Source organism: Rhinolophus sinicus, chromosome 14 (genome assembly GCF_057876585.1).
Source record: "Rhinolophus sinicus isolate RSI-liver-muscle chromosome 14, RSI-T2T, whole genome shotgun sequence".
NCBI lineage: Eukaryota > Metazoa > Chordata > Mammalia > Chiroptera > Rhinolophidae > Rhinolophus > Rhinolophus sinicus.
The window spans coordinates 57,430,210-57,456,149 of record NC_142514.1 but is presented as its reverse complement, the minus strand read 5'-3'; the positions used below and the strand labels follow the sequence as shown (position 1 = coordinate 57,456,149).

At 35.1% G+C, this 25,940-nt stretch overlaps 1 protein-coding gene across 5 annotated transcripts in view; it reads left to right on the top strand.

The window, feature by feature from the left end:
- The window catches only part of ZZZ3 (zinc finger ZZ-type containing 3), a 90,317-nt gene that overhangs the window by 22,932 nt on the left and 41,445 nt on the right, over positions 1-25,940 (top strand). For 2 of the 5 annotated variants that reach the window (XM_088791208.1, XM_088791209.1), the window contains exons 2-4: positions 17,146-17,279; positions 19,104-19,249; positions 24,124-25,670. In XM_088791208.1, coding sequence (XP_088647334.1) covers positions 24,175-25,670 — 1,496 coding nt within the window. In that variant the 5' untranslated portion in view covers positions 17,146-17,279; positions 19,104-19,249; positions 24,124-24,174. Of the gene's footprint in view, positions 1-17,145; positions 17,280-19,103; positions 19,250-24,123; positions 25,671-25,940 lie in introns of those variants that run through there. The other 3 variants (XM_088791210.1, XM_019743341.3, XM_074334969.2) reach the window with 3 other exon arrangements.

Sequence of the window (25,940 nt, the reverse complement as noted above, 5' to 3'; positions counted from 1 at the left end):
TGAACCATATAACACGATCTCATCAAGGGACTGTCATTGGTGCTGCTTGCATTATTGTCGTGTGTGTGTGTGTGTGTGTGTGTGTGTGTGTGTGTGTGTACACACATATGTACATGTACATGCTTAAATTAAGTGTATTACCACACATTAGTTTCACCTGTTCTCGAATTTTATATAAATGGAAACATACAGTATGCTCTCCTTTCTGTTTGTCTTAGGCTAAACAGTATGCTTGTGACCTTTGTGTTGTTGCATGAACTTTTAGCTTATTTTCATTGCTGTATACTATTTCATTGTGTGAATGATCAACAAGTTATATATCTTGTTGATGAGCATTTAGGTAGTTACAAATAATGCTGGTATGAACATTCTTGTACATGTCTTTAGATGAATATATGCATGCATTTATTTGTTTTTCATATGTACGCATGTTATTGGGTATATAGCTAGGATTGAAATGATTGAGTCAGATAGTGTTTATTTATTGAACTGTAGATATTGCCAAATAGTTTTCTAAAGTGGTTGTATCAGCTTACACTCCGGCCAGTAGCATATCAGAGTTCTGGTTCCTCCACATTCTTGTCAATATTTGGTTTTGTCTTTTAAAAAAATCTTACTCATTGTGGTTTTGATTTTCATTTCTTTGATGGCTGTTGAATTAGAGCATCATTTCATGTTTACTGGCTAATTGGATTCCTGATTTGTATATGAAATGCCTGGTCAAGTCTTTGCCCTCTTAAAAAATTCTGGGCTGTCTGTCTTGTTCTTATTGGTTTATAGGAATTTTTAAAATATTTTTTTGACATGAGTCCTTTTTTTGATCAAGATATGCATTGCTAGTATTTTCTCCCACTCTGGGTTGCATTTTCATTCTCTTAATGATGTCTTTTGCTGAACAGAAATTCTAAATTGTAATATAATCTAACTGATCCATTTTGTCAAATGCTTTTTGTGAACTATTTAAGAAAATCTTTGCCTACTCCTTGATCATAAGATGCTCTCCTGTTTTTTTCGAAAAAGCTTTCTTTTTTACCCTTCACATTTATATCCAGTCTCTCTGATTTGATTTTTGTATGTGGCATGAGGTAGTAGTCAAAACACATTTTATTCCACGTGGGTATCCATTTAACCCAGTACGATATATTGAAAAAACCTTCCTTTCTCCACTGTATTGTGGTTTCACCATTGTCATAAAAAGGTGGCCATATTATCTCATACCCATTTTGGTTAAAAAAAAAAAGTTCTTATTCCTTTTAAACATTTAAAAACATTGTCAAGACTGAAAAACCCAGTCAAAGTAAAGGTAATTCTAGCAGAAACAATTGTAATTTTGATCTTAAAAATCCTTTGTTTGATCACGTTGTGTTTGTATTAACTATTTAGTTGGCTTGCTTCTCTTAACTTTTCTGTTTTAGAAGATAAATAGGAAATAAAACAGTGTGCACTTTTGGTACCAAGCCTTATGCACTATCTTGTGTTCAGCCTCACACCTCTCCATAAATAGATGGATATCCTTTCCCTCTTTATGAACAAAGACAGGGAATGACTTTTCGAGAGAGACTGAATGACTTACAAAGAAGTATAAAACTCTCTTCTCTAGTTCTCTGTTAAATGATGCAATTGATTAAGCAAGAAACATACTAAAGAAAACAGTAATAGAACTGTCAAAATACCTTCTGCTTTTGATTAGCACTGGGCTGTTTGTTATTCTTACAGGTTTCATGTCAGTAGTATAAAGTTGTTGATATTCTCAAGTAAATCTGTACATTTTTTTCCCCTTTATTTTTTACCACATTTTTTATTACTTCAGGAGTACAAAACAAGATAATGATTAGACATTTACACCCCTCACAAAGTGATAACCCTAACAAGTCCACTACTCCTCTCACAGCATGCATAATTATTACCATACCATTGACTATATACTCCCTATACTGTACTTTACATCCCATGAATATATAGTATATATGTATATTTGGTTATAGTTGACATCAATATTATTTTAATTAGTTTTAGATATACAGAAGTAAATCTGTTATTTAATTTCTGGAAAACTTTAGTGCTGGACAGCTGTTGGGAAGAAACATTAATTAACATAGATCATGTATCAATCTATTTTTCAGACATATCTTATTTTCTCCTGGAAGGAGTTCTTCATTCACAGTGTTTATAGAATTTTTAGCATAATGTAGAGAGCCACAGAGTCTCATGGATTGAACCCTGGTTTAGGCAGTAAGACTTAGGTTCACTTCTGGTTTTATTAGTTATGTGATCATAGGCATTTCTCGAGTCTGTTGCCATATGTAGGAAATGAAGATGGGCCTAATCTGTCTACTTTTAAGCTTATTGTGAAAGTATGAGAAAATTCTTTGTTATTGTAAAGCATAGTATCAGTAGAGTGGTTAAGACTATATGAGTATGTTCTGCCACTTAATTTGCTGTGTAATATTGGATAAAATATTTATCTTTTTAAGGCTCAGTTTTCTCATGTGTAAAATGGGAATAAAACCTACATAGGTTTTTGAGAGTTTTAAATGAGATAATACATATAAAGTATAGTGCCTGGCATATTGGACATACCAATAAAGGTTAAAATCATCATTATAAACATCTATTGATTATGCACTGTGTACTGGGGTACTTTATATAAATTATTTTGTTTAATTCACAGGACAATTCTGTGTGTGAGTACTTTCTCCCAATTTTACAGATGCAGAATTAGTATTAGAAGTTGATTGATCAGGGTCACATAACTAGTATAAGTGATTTAGTTTGGATTGGAACCTAAAATTTTTTTGTTTTCCATTATACTCAGATGCCTTTCAAATATGTGCTGTAGCCATATTTTTACCATTTAGACAAATCACCTTTGATTGATACATTTACTGAATTTTTCAAAGACTGAATTTTGTGTATTTCCATAGTTTTCAAATATCTTCTATTGCAGGATTCCTAGGTTTCTTTAATCTGCTCAATAGGTCAGAGCTTCTACTACAAAAAGAAACATGTTTTGTTGACATATAATTAAGAATAGTTAATGGTTGGTTAACAAACCACTAGACTTGAGTTTTGCTGAATTAACTATGTATTACAGAGTAACTTTAGATTTCACATCTGGAAAGGGAAAAAATATTCTTTGATTTTATTCTCTTTTTGTAACAAGCTTACTTCAAGTTAAAGTGCAAAACTCAAATGACTTTATAGCCAAGGAAAAAGGTCAAAAGACCCAGAAGTGAAAAAGTACCTAGCCTTAAAAATCTCTGGGTGAAGTTTTTTGATACTGAGTCTGGGGGAATAGAAGTAGACATTGTGTTCAAAGGAAATTTGGAGACTTTAAGGGTTTTTTTTTTTCTCTCTTGATGCTGTCCTATTGTTGAACTTGGAAAACTAGTGGAGACCTTTAAAGTATTCTTAAAAGTACTTCCTACACGACAGGCTTTGACATTACACTCCATTGCTGTAAAATGGGCAGCATTCAAATAAACTCTTTCACTTGATGCTTTATATTTATTTCAAATTCATTTTTAAAATACCGTTTTTATGGAAACGTTTATGTATTTGGGACTCAAAGATTTTCTCTTGACAATCTGTGAAGTTGAATTTGCAAGTCACTGGAAAAATAAGATAAGGATTCATGAATTTATCAACAACTTGGATTTATCTTCTCTGTGGAGTTAGATATAGGTGTTTATGAAAGATAATTTTGGTGTATAGGTCATAATAACAACAGTCTCCCAAACTGTAATACTTCTCTTTAACTATTTTTTGTTGTATCTGAATTCAGTCTGTATAATTCTTTACTTTAGGCTTTTCTTTGACTAAACTGTTTCTTGCCTAGCCTCAATTTTAAAAATTTTAATAAAATCATTGGTTAGATGCACTAGTTACCCTTTTTCATAGTACTTAAAATAAATACTGCCTAAATAAAAGTTCATTCTTTTGTTACCTGAAATTTTCAGGATAGGAATGAATACTAAATTTTGAGAAGTGTGGAATTAATGGAAGTATCACATAAATCAGCATATAACTGAAATTCATAGAAAAAAATGGGAAATAGTCTTTGTTGGTTAGTGAGTTTGTAGCTTATAGAAAAATTGCTTCTAAATGGGTTTTTAAGACTCCATTTATCTCCTTTAATTCACTTATTTTTAATGTTTTTACTTTATTCAGTACTCCTTTGATCCACTAATATAAAATAGATTTGTTGAATAATATTTAGAAATGGGAGCCTGATAATTCTTTGTCTTTTTAATACTTATTTTTATATACAATGTCATAATATCAGTGTTAGTACACACTCAGTGGTTCCAAGTTATTGTTTTAATTAACAAAAAGTTTAAAAAAATTTTACATATAATTTCCAAGAAACGTTTTTGGGATCAGTGAAGGGTTGCCAACTTTTAATTTCGTTAGAAAAATGACATTAGGAAACTTACAGAAACCTCCTTTTACACCAGAGAAGAGTGACATCAATTCAGAATAAAGGAAGTCTTTAAATTGAGTAAATAAAATCTAGCTTTATGGAAAATGAAGTATATTTTCTGTATTTTATTCACCTCACTGAAGACCAGTTTTGCGGACCCAGTAGCTAAACATAGAGTTTGATTATGTTAATTCTTTTCAGGTTTTTGTCCCATTCCTCTTATGGTTTTTTGTCAATTTCTTGAATTGTCTCTTCTACCCTGGTACACGGACGTTGGTTCCTTCAGAGTTTTATCCAAAAACCTCTTCTAGTCTCCCTTACCTTGGTTGAATTAATTTGCTTTCACACCTTCAGCTGTAATTCATAAATTGTGCGTCTATGGACTATTCATGTTCTGAGAATTAGCCTGAGATCTTCTATTTCTAAAATGGAACAATACAGTTTTTTGCTAAGGGTTTTATTCTCTTAGATTTTTCTTTGAATTAATATTACAGCATTCATTTATATACTAATACCTTTACACTGTAAATCAGAGAAGCAAGTGAAATTACCTTCCTCACCCTTGTGCAGTGACATTACTGAAGTGCACATTATGTACCAAAAAAGGGAAAAGAAAGAATACGATGAACGATTGATAATGTGTCCGGGTGGGTGATTTGGATGACAGAGGAAAAGGAAATTTAAAAAGTTACTCTTAGGGTTTTGGTTTGGACAATAGCGTATTTTTGTGGTGTCATTCATTTAGATAAATAATTCTGACGGAGGAACCAGGTACTGGTATTGGTGCGGAAGGGAAGATGGTGAATTCCGTTTTGAACAAGTAGAATTTGAGTTTTTTGTAGATTCCAGCAAGCAGGCAGTTGGATATATGGAACTGAACCTCTGAAGGGAAATGTAGAAGCTGAGGTAGATTTAGGAGCCCTCAGCACTAGTAAAGTTACTGTGCAAGGATAAAAGAAAGCAGTAACAGAAAAGGGACTGGGACAGCACCTTGAGGAGTACTCCCTGAGCAGAGGAAGCGTAGTTTAAGAACCTCTCCTAAAGCCCACGTATAAGATACTAGTGCATTCTGTTGGGCTTGCCTTCAAAATCTGTTGCAGAGGATAATTTCTTACCACTTGCACTGATACCGCACTATTATTTCTCCTAGCAATAATAGCTTCTGAAATCACCCTCCATGTTTCTACTCTTTTGCTGTCTACACTCTGTTCTACACATAGCTGTCCAAATGATCATTTTACATAAATGTCAGATTATGTTACTGCCATCATTAAAATTCTCCAGTGGCATTCATTTCACTCAGAATAGAGTTCTTACTATGGCCTACCAGGCCCTACATGATTGCTATTTATGTGCTAGGTCAGTAGAAAATGCCTTGCTGACCACTTCATCATTTTTCATTGTCTTATCTTGCTTTATTTTTTGTAGCACTTCTCACCTGATGTAATTTATCTATATAGTTGTTTATACCAAATGTAAGCTTTGTGAAAGCAGGAGCTTTTCTTTACATTCCCAGTGCCGGAACAGTGCCAGGACCACAGTTGGTCCCAATTAATATTTATTGAATGAAAGAAAATGAATGACAATATTGGATGTTGTCACTTTTTTGCTTAAACTTTTATTTATTCTTGTCTTCCCATTGATCACATTCATTATTGTACTTTTTCTTGTTCCCTTCCCATTATGCTCTTGAGTTCACATTCACACAGCAGACAGAGTAATTTAAAAATATGTATCAGGAGTGGCCGGTTAGCTCAGTTGGTTAGAGCGCGGTGCTCTTAAGAACAAGGTTGCTGGTTCGATCCCCACATGGGCCACTGTGAGCTGCGCCCTCCACAACTAGATTGAAACAACTACTTGACTTGGAGCTGATGGTTCCTGGAAAAATACACTTAAATAAATAAAAATTTAAAAAAATATATATGCGTGTATATATATATATATATATATATATACACACACACACACACATATATCATATTATTCCCCTCTTTAAAATTCTTAAATAGAATAAATAATCCAAACTAAATTAAAAATAAACAAGTTAAATTTTAAAAGTAAATAAAAACAAAGATCACATTCCCAGCATAGCTTACGAAGCCCTTCATGGCCTGGCAGCTGTCTGCGTTAAAGCTTATTTCCTGATGCTTTCTCCCTTGCCTGCTGCGGTCCAGCCTCACTGGCCTCATCCCTCTTCTTCTGATGCACTGAGTCTTTTTCTATTTCAGTGCCTCCATAGATACTGTTCTTCGTTTCTCAAACCTTCTTTCCCTTACTTATTTATCCTCCATGTTTACTCTTATTTTGAGTGATGTCCCAATAATAATGTCTATTGAATGTTTTCTAGGCAGCAGGGAAATGAAGAATAAGAGAGGCCTTGCTATAAAATAGTTTTGGTGCGTGGAAGAGACAAGTGAATAGATGAGTGAAGTAAGCAGTCATTTCAAACTCCCAGGGGGAGAGCCTGAGGACGGTGGGCAGGCTAGCTTGCCGGGCAGTCACTTCACCCTTGCCTTTAGCTAGAGTAGCTCACTTTCTTCTGTTTCTCCAGCATAGACTTTAAGCGTTCTTGCCTTAAAAAGTTTGAAAAAGACCACATATACTCAGTAGTATGATGAGATCTGTGCACAGAATTCCCTCAGAACACACAGCTTCTTGGAGGAGATGGTTGCACCTGATCTGTGACTGAAAGGGCAACATAAATGTTAGCTGAACAAAGGAAGGAAGATACGGAGGCAGAAGTAGTAGTTTTAATTCTTGACTGTTAAAAATCATCCTTGGAAATCTTAATAAAATATATACCTCTATGCTGCAATAATTCATCAAGCTATACACTAATAATTTGTGAACTTCTCTGTATACTATACTTTAATAAAGTTAAAAATAGTACTAAAGTGCCAGCCCGGTGGCTCAGGCGGTTAGAGCTCCATGCTCCTGACTCCGAAGGCTGCTGGTTCGATTCCCACATGGGCCAGTGGGCTCTCAACCACAAGGATGCCAGTTCAATTCCTCGAGTCCCGCAAGGGATGGTGGGCTCCGCCCCCTGCAACTAGCAACGGCAACTGGACCTGGAGCTGAGCTGCGCCATCCACAGCTAAGACTGAGAGGACAACAACTTGATGCTGAACAGCACCCTCCACACCTAAGATTGAAAGGACAACAACTTGACTTGGAAAAAAGCCCTGGAAGTACACACTGTTCCCCAATAAAGTCCTGTTCCCCTTCCCCAATAAAATCTAAAAATAATAATAATACTAAAGATGTAAAAAAGTTATACCCCTGCCCCCCAAAAAAATTTACAGCTGGACTCAATTACAGACCTATAGAATCAGAAACTCCTGTTTTTTTTAAGTGTCATAGATGATTCTGATACTTATCCATGATTGAAAACCTCTGTGATAGGAGATTGCAATTTAGATCCACTTGGCTGCTGGGAAGGATAGAGGAGAATTAGGAAGAGATGGAACGACCAGGTACAATTTGTACATCCCCATTAAGAAGCTTAGATTTTTACCTATATTCCTGGAAGGGTGTTTTATGTTTATTTTGGAATAGCTTTATTGAGGAACATTTCACTGTGCAATAATGTATACAATTTGATAAATTGTCCTGTATCTGTACACTGTGTAACCATCACTGCAGTCAGGATAATGAACATATTCATTCATCACCCCTCCAAGTTTCCATTTAATGATGTTTTGTAATCTCTTCTTACTGTTGCTCCCTTCTCCCCCACCCTGGCAACCACTGATTTCCTTTTGGTCGCTATAGATGGGGGTGTGAATGGTTGTCTTTTCTATATTTGTATAGATGATCTTATGGTTTTGTTTTTTAGTCCGTTAATACAGAGTGAATTGCATTGAATCAACCATATGTACATGGTTGCAGTTTTACATTTTGGGGATAAACATCATTTGATCATGATGTATTATCCTTTTACATATCGTTAGAATAGATTTGTTTAGAATTTTGCATCTATGTTCATGAAGAACATGGGTTTGTAGTTTTGTTTTCCTGTAATGTTTGTGTCTGGTTTTGGTATCAGAGTATTGTTGGCTTCATAGACTGAGTTGAGAAGTAATCATCTTCACTATTCTGGAAGAGTTTTAGTAGATTGTTATTTCTTCCTTAAATGTATGTAATCCTTACTATATTCAGAATTCGCTAGTGAAGCCTCTGGGCCTGGAGTTTTATTTGTTAGTAAGTTTTTCACTATAACTTCATTTTCTGTAGAGATATTTTATGTATCCGTTTCTGTTGGGGTGAACTTTGGTAGTTTGCAGTCTTTCAAGGAATTTGTCCTTTCATCTGTTTGATTTATAATCTTTTAAATAAAATAACCCTTTTAAAGTACACAATTCAGTGATTTTTAGTATATTCACAAAGTTGTGCAACCATCAAAAGTATCTAATTGTAGGCTACTTTCATCACTCAAAAGAAACCTCATACCTGTTAGCAATCACTTTCTACCCTCTCCCCCCTTCTCCAGTCTCTGCAACCACTAATCTCGTGTTTGTATCATGAATTTTGCCTGTCTGGACATTTCATATAAATGGGATCGTATAATACGTGACCTTTTGTGACTGACTTCTTTCACTTAGCGTAATGTTCTTAAGATTTATCCCTGTTGTGGCATATATCCACACATCACTCCTTTTTATGACTGAATAATATACCACTGTAAACCACATTTTGTTTATCCATTCAGCAGTTTATGGACACTTGAGTTGTTTCCACTTTTTGCCTATTATGAATAATGTTGCTATGAACATTTGTGAACAAATTTTTATGTGAACATATTTCCTTTTTCTTGGGTACAGGCATACTTTGGAGATATTGTGGGTTCAGTACCAGATCACTGCAATAAAGCAAGTATCTCAGACAAGTAAATTGTAGTCTTTTTTGCTGGTGCAGGTCTTGCCTTCGATTTGTAAAAAATGCAACATCTCTTAAGTGCAATAAAGAGAAGCACAATAAAATGACGTATGCCTCGGGGTGGCCAATTAGCTCAGTTGGTTATAGTACCGTGGTGCTCTTGCAACAAGTTTGCTGGTTTGATCTCCACATGGGCCACTGTGAGCTGCGCCCTCCACTAGATTGAAACAGGTACTTGACTTGGAGCTGATGGGTCTTGGAGAAACACACACACACACACACACACACAAATGAGGTATGCCTGTATATATCTAGGAGTGGAATTTCTGGATCACATGGTAATTCTATGTTTAATTTATGGAGGAATTGCAAATTTTTCCAAAGCAACTGGAAAAATATTGGTATATTCCCACCATTGGTATATTCCCACCACCAATGTATGAGGGTACCGATTTCTCCCTATCCTTGTCAACACTTGTTTATCTTTTTATTATATTCATCCTTCTGGATATGAAGTGGTACCTCACTGTGGTTTTGATTTGTATTTTCTTGATGGCTAATAATGTTGAGCATCTTTTCATGTGCTTATTGGCTATTTGTGTATCTTCTTTGCAGAAATAACCTGTTTAAGTCCTTTGCCTGTTTTTAATTTAGGTAATCTTTTTAAGCTGTAAAGGTTCTTTATAAACAGATGATTGGCAAATATTTTCTTTCATTCTGTGGGTTACCTTTTCATTATCTTGATAGAGTTCTTAGAAGCACAAAGGTTTTAATTTTGATGATTCCAATTTATCTGTAATTTTCTTTGGTTCCTTGCTTTAGATTTTTTAATTGTGGTAAAATATACATAACATAAAATTGACCATTTTAACCATTTTAAAGTGTATAGTTCAGTGGCATCAGGTACATTCACATTATTGCGCAACCATCACCACCATCCATTTCCAGAACTTTTTTCATTTTGCCAAATACCCATTAAACAAGACCTTTTCATTTCCCCCTTGCCCTACCACCGTTCTACTTTCTGCCTCTATGAATTTGACTACTCTAGGTACCTCATATAAGTGGAAGCATATACTGTGTTTCCCCGAAAATAAGACCAAGTCTTATATTAATTTTTCCTCCATTACGGCTTACGTTCAGGGGATGTCTTATTTTTTCATGCACAACAATCTACATTTATTCAAATACAGTCATGTCATCTTCTGGAACATCATCATCAATGTACTAAATGTGTCCGTCTGGCTGAGATCTTAACTGGGGCTTATTTTGGGGGTAGGTTTTGTTTTCGGGAAACCACGGTAGTATTCGTCCTTGTGCTTTTAGGTTCATATGTAAGGAACTATTGTCTAATCCAAGATCATAAATATTTATACTTCTGTTTTCTTATAAGAATGTTATTTTAGCTCGTACACATAGGTCTTTGATTCATTTTGAGTTAATATTTGTATATAATGTGAACTAGGGGTTTGACTTTCTTTTTGCATGTGGAAATTTAGTTTTAGCATCATTTGTTGGAATGATTGGTCTTTCCCATTGGTCTGTTTTGGACCTTTGTTGGAATAGTTCTCTTTTAAGTGTAGAATCTATAGTAATGTTACTTCTTTCTTTTGTAATATTGGTAATTTGTATTTTTTTCCTGATCGGTCTCACTAAAGATTTATCAATTTTATTGTTTTCTCTTGAAGAACCATTTTTTTAGTTTATTAATTTTTCTCTATCTTCTATTTTTCTGTTCCTATTTCTTTTTATATGGGTTATATTATACTTTTTCTAGTTTCTTAAGGTAGAAGCAGACATCATTGACTTGAAACCTTTTTTCTTATCTAATATGTGTTTACTGCTATAAATTTCCTGGTAGGTACTTAAGTACTGCTTTTGTTGCATTCTACAGATTTTAATATGCTGTGTTTTTATTTTCATTCAGTTCTATTTTCTAATTTCTCTTTTGATATCTTTGACTCATGGGTTGTTTAGAAACATGGTATTTATTTTGAGACATTTGGGGATTTTTTAGATATATTTTTATTATTGATTTCTAATTTAATTCCATTGTGGTCGTAATTTATATGATTTGTATCCTTTAAAAGTTACTGTTATTCTTTCCAAAGTAACTTATCTCCTTCCTTCCTATGGTTAGTTTAGGGTTCATAGTATTTATACATCTTTAAATTATTACAGTGTATTATACCACTTCATATGTAGTATGAGTCTTTACAATATTGTATTTTCCCCCACCTGGCTGTTGTGCTGTTATGTTTTACTTTCATGTATGTTATAAACTTCACAATATTGCTGTCTTTTTTGCTTTAAATAGTCAATTATCTTTTAAAGAGATTACAAAACTAAGGGGAGAAGTCTTTTATATTTATCCTCATTTACCATTTCTGGTGCTTTTAATTCCTTTGGGTAGATCCAGACTTCCATCTAGTATCTTTTTCCTTCTGTCTAAGGAACTTCCTTTAATATGTCATCTAGTGAATGTCTGTTGGTGATGAATTCTTTTAACATTTGTAATTCTAAATTATGTTTATTTTATCGTACTTTTTGAAAGATATTTTCTCTGGCCATCATTTTACTAAAGATAAACTTCATTGTCTTGAGTCTTGTGTTGTTTCCAGTGAGTAGTCTGCTCTCAGTCTTATTTTTCTTACTGTGTACGTAATGTGTCATTTTTCTCTAGCTGCTTTTAAGATATTCTTTTTATTACTGGTTTAAAGCAACTTGGTTATGATGTGACGTACTGTAGTTTTCTTCATGTTTCTTGTGCTTGGGTTTATTTAGTCTCTTTGATCTATGGGTTTATAATTTATATTAAATTTGAAAAATGTTAGGCATTACTTTTTCAGACTTTTTTTTGTGCTTTTTGGCACTTCACTCACTCATGTACATAGTAGGCTGCTTGGTGTTGTCCCATAGCTCATGCTTTTGCTTTTTTTTTCAGTCTTGTTTCTCTGTTTTGTGTAGTTTCTATTCCTATGTCTTTCTGTTCATTGGCATTTTCTTTGCGGTGTCTAATCTGTTGATAATCCCAATCAGGATTTTTCATTAATAGAAAGTCAATTTGTTTCATAAAAAAAATTTCATATCTCTACTTAACATGCTCAATTTTCCATTTACTTTTTCGAACATATGAGCTACAGTCATAATATCTGATTTAATGTTCTTGTGTGATGAATCTGTCATGTGTGGTCCTTTTCTGTTTAATTTTTCTCATTATGGGTGGTATTTTCCTGCTTCTTTGCATGTCTGTTAATTTTTGATTGGATGCCAGGCATTGTCACTTTTTCCTTGTTTGGTTCTTCAAGTTTTTGTATTCTATTAATATTCTTCAGTTTTGTTCTGGGACACAGTTAAAAGTTCCTTGAAAATGGCTTTATTTTTTTGAGGCTTGCTTTTAATTTTTGTTAGGTGGCACCAAAGCAGTCTCTAGTCTGGAATTCATTTTGTCTCACTACTGAGGCAATGACCTTCTAAGTACTTGATGTCCTGTAATTTTGAGATTTTCTTCTCTCATTGATAGTTATACTGTGTCAGCCATGGGTACTGGTATGCTAGAGCTTGTGTGAGCCAGTTAAAAATGTCAGGAAAGTTTGTGAGCTTGTTTAATTCTTAAGTAAATTAAGCCATATAAGCTTATAATTTAATCAGTTATATTAAGAGCAAAGATAATAAATGCTCCAAACTCATTACCTTCTAATTATATTGCTACATATTACTATTTTTGTGCTCTGGTGGTAATTTACATCTACTGTATCACTTCCCAACTTTGTACTCAGTGATATCACTTGACAGCTTGAAACTGGCCATGAGTGGGCATATTCACACCAGGAATTGTTAGGGATACCAGGACCGGAAAGAACCCAAGCAGCACTCAGAGAGTTAGGAAGGTCAGCTTTATTACTCCGGCGGGCTCAGCGGGATCCTTCCCAAAGACTGAGCCCCTAGCAAGGTTTTGAACAGATTTTTATGGGTTGGGGACTTTCTTGGGTTGCGGAAGGGGTAGGTGTCTGGTGATTGCCTCCGGGTGGTGGCTTAGAGGGGGTTATGCGGACGTGGGCTGGGGCTTAGGCTGGGGACTTCTCTCTTAGCTCGGGCCACCATTTTACGTCAGTTTCTCCCATCAGAATTGGTAAACCAGGAACTGCAAACCACTAACTGCCGCCCGTTGTTACACATTTTCCAGCATACCCCTGACTATGGGTATCTTTCCCTATACTCCTTATGGGTGGGTTTCCAGGCCTTTTCCAGGCCTTGGATACACAGGCCTTGGATACAATTTTTTGTATCCAAGCCAGGCCTTGGATGCAAAGGCCTGTAATACTCAGCTTGCAATACTCAGCTTAAGACTTGAGGGGGATCTCTGCACATCTTCTGAGGTCTTACTACAACTCCCTCCTCTCTGGTACAGTGTTCTGGGGAACCTAGCAACTTTGTTCTCCCCATACTCCTCAGTTCTTAGGGAGACAGCTGTGCTTTGCCTGGGATCACCCTCCTTGCTCTGTAGCCTGGAAACTCCAAGCAGTAAGCTGGGGCAATTAAAAGCTTTGCTTTATGTTCCTCTTTCACTGATCACTGTCCTATCACTGTCTGAAAAACACTTTCGTACATTTTGTCCAGATTTTTAGTTGTTTCTAGAGGGAGCACAGATCTCGTTCCTGTTACTCTGTCTTGGCCAGAAGCAGAAGTCCCTTGGAAGGGGATTAGTTAGGAAGAGTGACATAGTGTGCATTTTAGGCCACTCTGTACACCATGCACTTATAAGGGATAAGACTTTAAAGTAGAGGGACCAATAACAAGGCAGGTGGGTTAGTGCAGGTGATGAGGCCTAAGGTTGGTCGTGGTTGATGATACTAGAGAGGTGGGGAATGATTTGAGAAATATGTAGGGGGAAGAATCTAGTGCAGGCTTTCTAAAAGGATGGATCATGATCCATTTACATCTGAATCACTGTAGTTGATGAAATGAAGATTCTGTGCCCTGCCCCAAGCTTATTGAATCTGAGTTTCTAAGGATAAAGTTTAGAAATTTGCATTTTAAACAAGTACCTAGGGTAATGCTTACAACTAAAGTCTCAGAAGAAACTGATGCAGTTTTTTCAAAATATGATCCTTATCCTTGGGGAGTCTCCAATAATAGAATTGGGGATGACTTGAAGTGCTTAATTAAAAATAAAGATTTATGCATGCATGTCCAGAACTGCTGACTGTGAATTTCTGGGGTGTTTGGTATCAGAAATTTCGTAGGGACACTAAAGTTTGAAAACCAATAAACTAAAGTACTTCACAGACATAATCTCTTTTGAGCTTCACTATAACCCTGAGAAGTAGTAGGCAGGTATTATGTCTCTGCTTTTATAGATGAAGAAATGAAGGGTAGTAACATAAAGTTGTTTGCTTATGGTCAAACAGTTATTATTGGAGGCAGGGAATCATTCTTCCATCTCCTTCCACCAAATTAGATGCTCCTTCTGCTCCTTTGCTGTTGACATTGAAATACACTTATGATGTCTAAAGTTGGTAGAAGGTATTCAAGACCCTGGACCTGTGGCTTCAAACAATTTAGGGAGCCAGAAAAATGTGCTCTTTTTTGGTCACACTTTGTACCAATTAACAATTCAGTTCCGCTTTCTATGGCAAGGAACTGTGATAAGCTTAATTGTCTGGGAAGAGTGTTTCTGTCTTTGACCTTTATCACAAATGCTTTTTACAACCAACTGACTGAGTATTCCTGTTTCTTTTAAAATCATTTAAAGATATAGTACAGTGCACATATTTAATATTTTCACTTATAACAACTGAAGAATTTGGTACTAAAGATGAGTCTATAGGATAACCTTTGCTTTGAGTTTTTTTCCAAGGTTTTATAAAACTAAAAAAAATTTAGTGCCTTTTATAATTTAGGCTGTGTTTAGCTTAGACTTCACAATTTTATTTTTATAGTAAGTTGCATGGCTTATAACTTTGCTATATCACTAGAACTGATAATATTTTCTAGTGAGATTTCCTGTAGTCTTTTGAAGTGATCTCATATGTGCCATGAATCTGAGATCCTGTAATCTATTCAACACAGTGATACCAGTGTTAGACTGCAAGCAGTAGGAAAAGTAATTCTTTCAGTCAAGATTAGTTTTTGGATTTGCTTTTGGAATTCTTGAATAGTCAATGAATTTTATTAGTATGTGAAAACAAGCAAAGCTCTGTGGCAAGGAATAAATAAGAAGGCCTTAGCAGTAGGGTTTAAATGGTCTGTTTTCCATTTTGTATGCTTTTTAAAAGATGAAATAGCTGTTTTTTAAACTTCTGAAAGTAAGTTACTATAGTTAAATAAGTCAATAAAAATTTATTTTGTAGGTTTTCACAATTCAGAGTAGTTTATCTCTTCCAGAAAGCATGTGGCATTTGTGCAGAATGCTTACATTTGAAATGTATAGTGAATGAAATGAAAACTGCAGTGCAGGGAATATGAATTTTGGCTAGTTTACCTTCCTTGCTTGTTACAAGAGCATTTATAGCAACTTTAAAATTTAGAAATACTTAAAACTGTTAATTTTTTTTAATGGCATTACTGAAAGTCTTTTTTAACATTGCAAACAAATGAATTAGAGACTTGTTTTCAGTGTTTGAGGATAGATATCAGTTTTTTTTTCTATTTATTTTTTCCTCCAATTAAAAAAATCAAGATGTAATTGACATACTAGTTTCTATTCTGTTGTAATGAAAGCTTTCACTGAGAAGATCTGGCAGGTTGACAACTCCAATAACACATTTTATTCACAAAACAGTGTGAGGCTATCTGCATTTTCTGGGTAGATTTTTACTTTTTATTTGGGATAGTACCCCATGGTGAACCATTTTGGAATGCCATTCATAGGTTTTTTTCTTTTATATATATGAATAAGTATTTTTTGTAGCTCATTTTTTTTCCTACTAATAAACTGGTAGAAATGACCTAAAGATTTTTTGTTTTGTTTTGTTTTTTTTACTTTTAAATTTATTTTACACGTGTTTTTCCAGGACCCATCAGCTCCAAGTCAAGTAGTTGTTTCAGTCTAGTTGTGGAGGGCGCAGCTCACAGTGGCCCATGTGTGGATCGAACTGGCAACCTTATTAATAGCACCGCACTCTAACCAACTGAGCTAGCCGGCCGCCCCCTAAAGTTTTATATAATGCTTTTCTTCACGGTTGTACACACATCAGTGTGTTTCTCAGACTTGTAATCTATAACCAAGTCTATGTTTTTAAGAAGCTTACTTTTAAGGACTGTTTGTGCAGCTATTACATCTTGGTTTATTTCTTCATTGATTTTGTCACATTTATTTTCTATTTACTTCCAAAATAACGTTGACAAATTAGTCACAGAGCGGTAATCTAACCAAGGCAAAATATTACTTTTAAAAGACATAGACTATATGTATTAAAGTCACACTTAAGGGAAAGTCATGATCTTTTTTACTGCATTATTAAGCATTATAGATTTATTCCCTAATATTGTAAAACAGAAAGAGTACTTTTCTATTAATGTTTAAGAAATTACAGACTTCTGGAAAATGATGTGTATCTACATTGGCAGTCAGAAAAGGAATGTAAGGAGTGCTCAAATTTGTGTGAATTTTAGTTCTGAATTAAATTTTGAAAATATTTTATGTGGGTACGCTGAGAAGATTTGTTAGAATGTTAGCAAATCATCTGTCGTTAAAGATAACACTTACAGCTAAATCTAAGGAATTATTTGTGAAATTTATTAGAAAATGCAGTGTGCTGTGTGTTTAAGAAGTATCAGTTTTATCCACAAATTTGTAAATAGTAACACATCCATAGTGACTATATTGTGGTTTCCCTTCACAGATATCAAGTTGTGGTAGTACAACCATATAAATAATTAATACCTGAAGTCTCAATGTAACATGGACATTAACAGTGATGACAGATAAATGCAGACGCTTGGGAATCAGATACTAGGCGAAACACTTTAAAAAAAGGTAAGAAAAAAAATGTAATCTTAATTAAGGCCAAGCAGACTTTAGTTAGTAGAAGTAATTGACTGAAGTTTGTTTTTCACTGTATCAGGTTTATTAGAAACACATCTGCACTATCCTGTCTATCTTAATATGGGTAGAACTCAGCTGTAAGTATCAGTTCTCCTGTGAAAATAACAGATGCAGACATCCTTGCTTGGTAAATATTATCATAATGGATGATGTTCCTGTAGCAAACCCTATTTAAATAGGGTAGTAACATGACTGGCTAGAACTTGATAGAGCGCTAGAGTGGGCGGATCAGTGTCTGCTTGGAGATGCAGCTTTCATTGTGGCTCCTCTTGCCTCTGATGGTTGCTGTCACCACCACACTGTATAGAATGTAATGTTTTGCCATGTTTGTGAAAGGCTTTCAGGATTGGATACAAAGGAATTGGCAATTGGGATCTGTGTTACAAGAAGAGTGCATTTTCAAGTCAAGGGTTACTTTTTATAGGACTATATTTTTACTGGACATCCTCGTGTTAATCTCGGACTTTTTAAATGTAGTATTAAATTATTTTACTTAGACAATTTTCCTACCTTGTGCTTTTTAAGAATTTACAAGGCATATTTGGGAGAGGTTGCATCTATAAATATTAGATATTAGCCCTCCCTTTGTAGCTGACTAAAACCATAATCTGTTTTGACAAGGCAGTAACTCTAGTTTACAAAGCTTGATAATTGCATCAGTTTTTAAATTGTAGTCCTTCGCCGAAAATAGCGTCACTTTTAGAATATGTAGTTTTATGTTTATAATAAAGTGACAGTTTCCATCAGAAACATCACTAGTCTTTTTCCTGGTGTTCCTCCTTGTTTCCAAATGGGCACTCATCATAACCCATTCATCCAGGTTCTCTGAAAAGGCTGTCATAATGCATTATAATAAAGTAAAACTGTACCATGTCTCCCCGAAAGTAAGACCTACCCCAAAAATAAGCCCCAGTTAAGACCTTAGCCAGATGGACGCATGTAGTACATTACGATGTTCCAGAAGATAACATGACTGTATTTGAATAAATGTAGATTGTTGTACATGACAAAAATGAGACATCCCCTGAAAATAAGCTCTAATAGAGCAAAAATTAACGTAAGACCTAGTCTTATTTTTGGGGAAACACGGTAATTAACCATACTGTCTAAGAAATGGAATGTAACTTGGTTAATTAAAATGTCTAGCCAACAGTGTACTAAAACCAGAAAATCCATATTGTTTTTGTCCTTGTTGAAAATCCGTATGACAAAAATAATAGAAATTTTCTTGTATAATAGTCTTGTAGTACTTTAATAACCATCAAGGTCATCGTGTAGATACAGAAGACTTGGTTGATTTTTTTGGTGTGCAGAACCTAAATTATTTTTGTTGTTCAGTCCCCAGTTGTGTATACTTGAAGGCCAACATTTGAGAAGCCTCTAGAAGGGGAGCAAGAGTTTATAAATTCTGAATGAGCACTCTTATCAAGGGCAGCCTTTGGGTAACCTCAAAAAAAATAATGCCCGGGACTCTAGAAAAGAACTGTCACATTTTGGCTCAAACTAATATTGAGTTGTAAGGGTTTAGTATATTTCAAGCTCTTTTTGGTTTGGTTTGGTTTTGTTGGTTCCTAAAAATCCTTTTCCAGTTTCTTAGTATCTCTGAGGCTACAAAGTTACCAAGAAGTACCAAAGATGTTACTATGAACAGATACTCTGTTACCTGCTATTCCCTCTTACTATAGGAGGGGTAAATCTATTAGCATAAGTTAATTTGCTCTTTAATTCTTTTTTTTTTATTATTTCATTTTAAAGAAAGGAATTTAAGAGTTTCTAGTATTCTTCATGGCTGAAGCTGAGAGTCTGAAACCCTGATGCTTAAGCTCTATTCTATATCATAGCTCCAACTCCTTCAGGAAAAGAGATAATATTTCCACAATGATAGATCTTTGGTTGTACAGGTAAGTTATTTAGTTTTGCAGTAGAGAAGACAACTATAGTTTGATTTTTGGGGGGTGGGGAGCTTGTTATTTTTCTATACTTCCTTCTCTGCATGGAAAATTGCACAGTCTGGCTGTCTGTTCGTAGGAATGTGGAAACTATAGGGAATGCGTTGGGGATGAAATATTTTCCTACTCTTTTCCCAATGGGGATAAATGAAGCAACTAAGTACATTGGAATCTCTAGATCATTATACCTATCTTTGACACCCTAGGTATTTTTGATTCAAGGGCATTATGAAATTCTTTGACTTCTCTTCCCCCCAGTTGTCTTTTTAAGTGTGTATTCATTCAGTTTCATCTATCTATCTACTTGTCTGTCTATCTATCTATCTATCTATCTATCTGTCTATCTATCTATCTATCTATCTATCTATCTCTATTATATATCTGTCTCTTCATGGGAAAGAAAGAAGAGACCCACTTATACAAGACAGTACATAATAGAAATCCCAGGCTTTAGAGAGGTGAATATTAAGAACCTTAAGTTGAATTGCATAGGTGGTTCCCCAGGTTTCACTTTCCTACTTTTGACCCTATAGATACTTTTAATCTTATAGATACATTTAACCCGATAGAAACAGTGCTAATTGCTTGTCTGAAGAATTGTGTGCAAAGGGTAGTCTGAACCATCATTAAGCAGTTCATGTTTATGTTCTAGACAAATAGAAAAAGAATCATTGATAACACTTGCCAATTTTTCTTGCTCTTTTTGCTTTTCACTTTGGTTTGTCTGCCTAGTACCATGACCAGTTTCCTAAAAATTGTTTACTTAATAAAACTAAATATTATGACAGTAAATATCAGCTAGAACATTGATGTTAATGGAGGATTACTAGTCCCTCAATTCCCAAAATAAACCATACTACTTTGGTAATTGTAGTAGGAGCAAAACGTTACAGGCAGTATCTTTGAAATATCTTTTTGAGATTTCTTTTTCTTAAGTAAAGGTGATAGCTGGAGTAGTATTTCATTAGGTGGACCATTTTACTTTAGGGTTTATTATTCCTTTCAGTTCTTACTGGTGTATTTCTGCAGATGTGAGCACAGGGGCTAGAAATTTATGATCTGAAACAAAACTGATACTGTTTCAGACAGTGTTTGAGAACCCTGTTAGATTTGATGCAAAAATAGATTCAAATATGAGGAGAGGCGTATTTCAACAGCAAATAAATGGGTGATACATGTGGAATTATAGGTAGGATTTGGGGCTTAAAATGAATGGAGAGGCTGAAATTTGGTTGGTAATCCCTCTCAGATAAGCCCTCCAATAGGATAAAAACTATGAGGGTGGGGAAGAGCGGAAGGGAGTCTGTTTAATTTTAGTGATTGATCATATTCTCTTCCCTCTCTTCTAGAAAAAGCCACATCCATTAGTTGGTGTATAACATATAGGGAAAACTTCATTCTAGTTGCTGGATTGGGTTTTGCCCATATGAATATGTTAACATACGGTTTCCTTCAAGTCTAAAACTAGAATGATTGAATTTGCAGTTCCAGTTGGGTGCTGGCTAAGGTTTTCACCACGAGCCTCCTGTTTAGTTAACTAGCAGGAATATTTTCTGAGATACTAGTTTGTAAAAGAGTTTCTTTTTGTTCCCTTAGCAACTTAATTTTTGACAAATATAATTTTATGCTCCAAACCTCTTTACTGAGTATCTCCAGTGACTTTTATGTATCTAAATGAGGAAAACAACTGCTTTAGTCTATAATACTTTGCTAAGGATATCAAAACAATATTGAGACTTGGTTGAGATAATCAGGACATTTTTAGTTCCTTTCTGGTAATTGAATTTTGCACTCAGTTTATGAGATAGAGAAAGTATATGCCTTTATGTGTGCCTGTTCAAAATAGAAGAGTTGAAGAAAAAGTTAGAAGAGAAGAAAAAAATCACCAGAGGGAAGAATGTTAAAATTTTATTCAATTATAATCTTCAGAATTTTAAGCAACTTATTGCCTTTTTCCAGCAAACAGATTTTTATAGTCGTCTGTTTGGTGCTTTCTTTGCCAAAGAGAGCCTGGCTTTATTTATAGTTCTTAATTTGTTATTGAAATCAAATAAAGAATTAAACGATATATTATAAATAGGCCTAATTTAGTTTGAAACTTGATGACTGTGTTTTAATAAAATACTGGCTAGATGCAGTAGTCTAAGGCACGGCTTCTCAAACCCCCTAGAAGGCATGTAAATCACCTGAGAGTTTGCTTAACTGGTAGGTCTGGGGCAGGGCCTGATATTCTGCCTTTCTAACAAGATTGCTGGAGATGTCCGTGAGGCTAGTTCTCAGGCCACACTTTAAGTTATTAGAGTTTGAGATACCAAAAGGGTATTTGTTTTAAAACATTTTTGCTTTAATTATGACCCAGTAGCATAGGATTTGAAAACTCTAAAACTTGGGCTTCATTGTAATTGTTGAATGGATTAAAAACATTTTTCGCAAAAGAAACAAAAAAAGTTTAGTCTTTCATTTTGATCACTGGACTGGTAAAGAAATAAAATAGGCCTTAATTGGTGGTGTTTCATAATGATATATAAGTAGTTCTGGGTACTAATAATAGGCTTGATTCATTAATAATAATAACAAGGCAAAGGGATTTTGCTCTTATTTTGATTGGTGTGGAGAGAAAAGAAGTGCTAGGAATGCCTGTTATTGGAATCATTTGAGATTTATATGCCCTAATTGGCATCACATTTTCAAAAGTAAAGCTTAGCAGGTTTTTTGTGTTTATAAAATATTACTATTGCCATATTATATTCAAACCATAAATTATGAATATAAACAAATTTGCATTAAGGATATTTGCATTAGGTGTTGTAACTAAAGTTATTTATGTTTTCTTTGTATGTGTACATAGATATTTGACATTTGAAAATCAGTAACCTTCAAATTTGAGAGCTTCAGATTTGGGTACATGAAACAAATAAATTGATATTAATAATTTTTAGTCTGTGCTCTTTTGAAACATTTGAAGTTTAACTGAAATTTTTTGTAATTAAAAGTGGATATTTATGAGTCATTCAGTGTTTATTACCTGTGAATAAAAATATAGATTGTAATCTTGATAAGATTTTAACAAAAGAGAATAACATGTCACGTTCCTCTAATGAATCCCAAAAACAGTAAAAGTTTATTGTGAGAAATGTATTTCCAGGTTCTGATTTGTGTCCCATACTTATTGTTCATGTGATTGCTATGGAATTCCCTAGAACAAGTTTTCACGCTTTAATCTCAGAGCTGGCTTTGTGAGTCTTGTAAGATTTTTAAAAATTGTTAATTAAACATTTAAAAGTATGCCATACTCTGAAACAAAACTAAATTCAACCAACTTACATTATTTTACAGCAATTGATTATCTTAAGTGCACTTTTCTCACTCATTTCATTTGTCAGCAGGCAGGAACAGCAAGACAATTTCTCTTAATGTTTCTTTTTCTGTGTGTGGTGGCATGTTGTTGTGTCTTCTGTAGTTCTTCATAACCTTTCCACTGTTAGATCCTTTTAGTTGAGGCAAAGGAGAAATTGTTTTTGATTTGCAGGGGCAGGAATAGAATGGCATTTGGGGGTTATCGGATAAGGAGGCTGTGGGAAGGATAGCAAAAGGGAGGAGGGAGGTTACTGTGAAACTTTGTACTACAGCCATTATTTGCTTCTTTCTCTATCCATCCTGCACCCCATTCGAAGTTAGGCAGCGAAGTGGCAAAGTATCCTGTGAAAGCTAAACAGAAGAGCAGCAGGAGAAAGGAGACTTGAAATTCTAACAGCTCTTTTATTGTGCTTGGTGGGAGAGCCTTTAGAAAATAACCACGAAACTACTCAGTTTATCTAAATGGATCAATGAGGGCATTTTTCAGTTTTCCTCACATTTCTCTCTTAGAAACACCAAGCATCAACACCAGAAAATACTCATCTGCCCAACATGCCCTAAAACTGTGGCATATCCACATATACAGGAATTCTAAGAAGGAAAGGATAGGATGGGTTATATGTGTATTCCGGATTTCTTAAATGTAGTATTTGCTTCAGCGGCTTCTTTCTTTTTCTTCTACCTTCTTTAGAATACTTCCTTTCAACTGCTAATTTATGGCTCTGCTTCTTGGGACTTGGGAGGCTTGGTTTTACTCTGTTTTGCCCTTAGCCATTGCAAGCTAAGATTGTGATTTTTATCCATCTGCTTATTGACAAAAAATTCTACTGCAACCAAAATTTTTTAGGTGCCACATAGTTTGTTATCAAAGGATTTGATCTGAAACTCATTTTACTAAGAATGAATTAAAAAGATCAGTGCCTGCCGTTTTACCTCCCAGGAATGTTTTGAGAAAACATGAGAAAAGATTGGGATAGTTTTTGTGATAGCTGTTATATAAGTTCGAGATTATTATTTTAATAACCAAGATGAAATCCTGTCTTTGAGAGAGGTATTTTCTGGGCCCTTTGTGCCTGTATCTGAGAGGCAGATACAAAGGAAGGCAAGTTAAGAGCGTGGTCTCTGTAGCCCTGCCCTGCCACTTACGTGTGTGGCTTTGGACAGATTACGTAAACTATGTGGCTCAACCCCTCATTTGTAAAGTAGGGATGATAATAGCACTTACTCTAGTTGTAGTGAGACTTAAGTGAAGTAATGTAAAGCATATAGAATGATTCCTGGGACATCTTAAGTGCCATATAATTGTTAGCTATTATTAATACCATTTTTGGAAATGTTAATGAAAGAAATTGTATCACGTAATTTATTAATATTGTCTATACTGGGATTAAAAATTTGTAGCTTTATACTTTTGCTTTAGGTATATTAACTATTACCTTTTTCTCATTATTTTGTTTACGTTTTTGAAGGTTTCCCAATGAGTGGATCATGATGGCCGTATTGTAGGGACTTGCCATAGTATGGCTGCTTCCCGATCTACTCGTGTTACAAGATCAACAGTGGGGTTAAACGGCTTGGATGAATCTTTTTGTGGTAGAACTTTAAGGAATCGTAGCATTGCTCACCCTGAAGAAATCTCTTCTCATTCTCAAGTACGATCAAGATCACCAAAGAAGAGACCAGAGCCTGTGCAAATTCAGAAAGGAAATAATAATGGGAGAACTACTGATTTAAAACAGCAAAATACTCGAGAATCATGGGTAAGCCCTAGGAAAAGAGGACTTTCTTCTTCAGAAAAAGATAACATAGAAAGGCAGGCTATAGAAAATTGTGAGAGAAGGCAAACAGAACCTGTTTTAAAAAGAATTAAGCGTTGTCTTAGATCCGAAGCACCAAACAGTTCAGAAGAAGATTCACCTATAAAATCAGACAAGGAGTCAGTAGAACAGAGGAGGACAGTAGTGGACAATGATGCAGATTTTCAAGGGACTAAACGAGCTTGTCGATGTCTTATACTGGATGATTGTGAGAAAAGGGAAATTAAAAAGGTGAATGTCAGTGAGGAAGGGCCACTTAATTCTGCAGTAGTTGAAGAAATCACAGGCTATTTGGCTGTCAATGGTGTCGATGACAGTGATTCAGCTGGTATAAACTGTGATGACTGTCAGCCTGATGGGAACACTAAACAAAATAGCGCTGGTTCTTATGTGTCGCAGGAAAAATCAGTAGCTGAAAATGGGGATTCGGACACCCACACTTCAGTGTTCCTTGATAGTAGGAAGGAGGACAGTTACATAGACCATAACGTGCCTTGCACGAATTCAGAAGTGCAGGTCAAGTTGGAGGACCACAAAATAGTAACTGCAGACCTGCCTGTGGAACATGTTAATCAGCTGACCACTGAGCCAGCTACAGGCCCCTTTCCTGAAATTCAGTCATCTTTAAGGGATTCTGAGGAGGAAGTAGATGTGGTGGGAGATAGCAATGCCTCAAAAGAGCGGTGTAATGAAAACACCAATAACGCCCTGGACACAAGACTTGAGAGTACGCAACTCTCCGGAGACCCGGAACCATCTTCTGTTCTAGACTGTGTTTCAGCTCCAGCGATGTCTTTATCAGAACCTCAAGAACATCGATATACTCTGAGAACTTCACCACGAAGGGCGGCCCCTGCCAGAGGTAGTCCCACTAAAAACAGTTCTCCTTGCAGAGAAAATGGACAATTTGAGGAGAATAATCTTAGTCCCAATGAAACAAATGCAACTGTTAGTGATAATATAAGTGAGTCTCCCACAAATCCCGATGATGTTTCTCAGAATGAAAAAGGGATATGTTGTGACTCTGAAAATTATGGGAGTGAAGGACAAAGTAAGCCACCCTCAGAGGCAAGACTCCATATTGGACATTTGCCATCTGCCAAAGAGAGTGCCAATCCGCACATTACGGAAGAGGAAGACGATGACCCTGATGTTTATTACTTTGAATCAGATCATGTGGCATTGAAACACAACAAAGAGTATGTGTAAATATGGTAACCATGAATTCTGCTTTGTTTATTATTCCCCACGTTCTCAGTATTCCTGAATGTCTATTCATAGCATTTTTATTACAACTAAAATTAATGCCTCAGCAGAAGTTTTTGGTTTAACATAATAATTTTTTCTGCTCTTACAAAAGAACTCCCCAAAAAGAAAGACTTTAAAACTCAACTTTATTACTTTCTCAATGTCAATACAGTTTTCTAGTTTTGGTATTTCAACATGTCTCAATTAGAAGAGACGTGGAA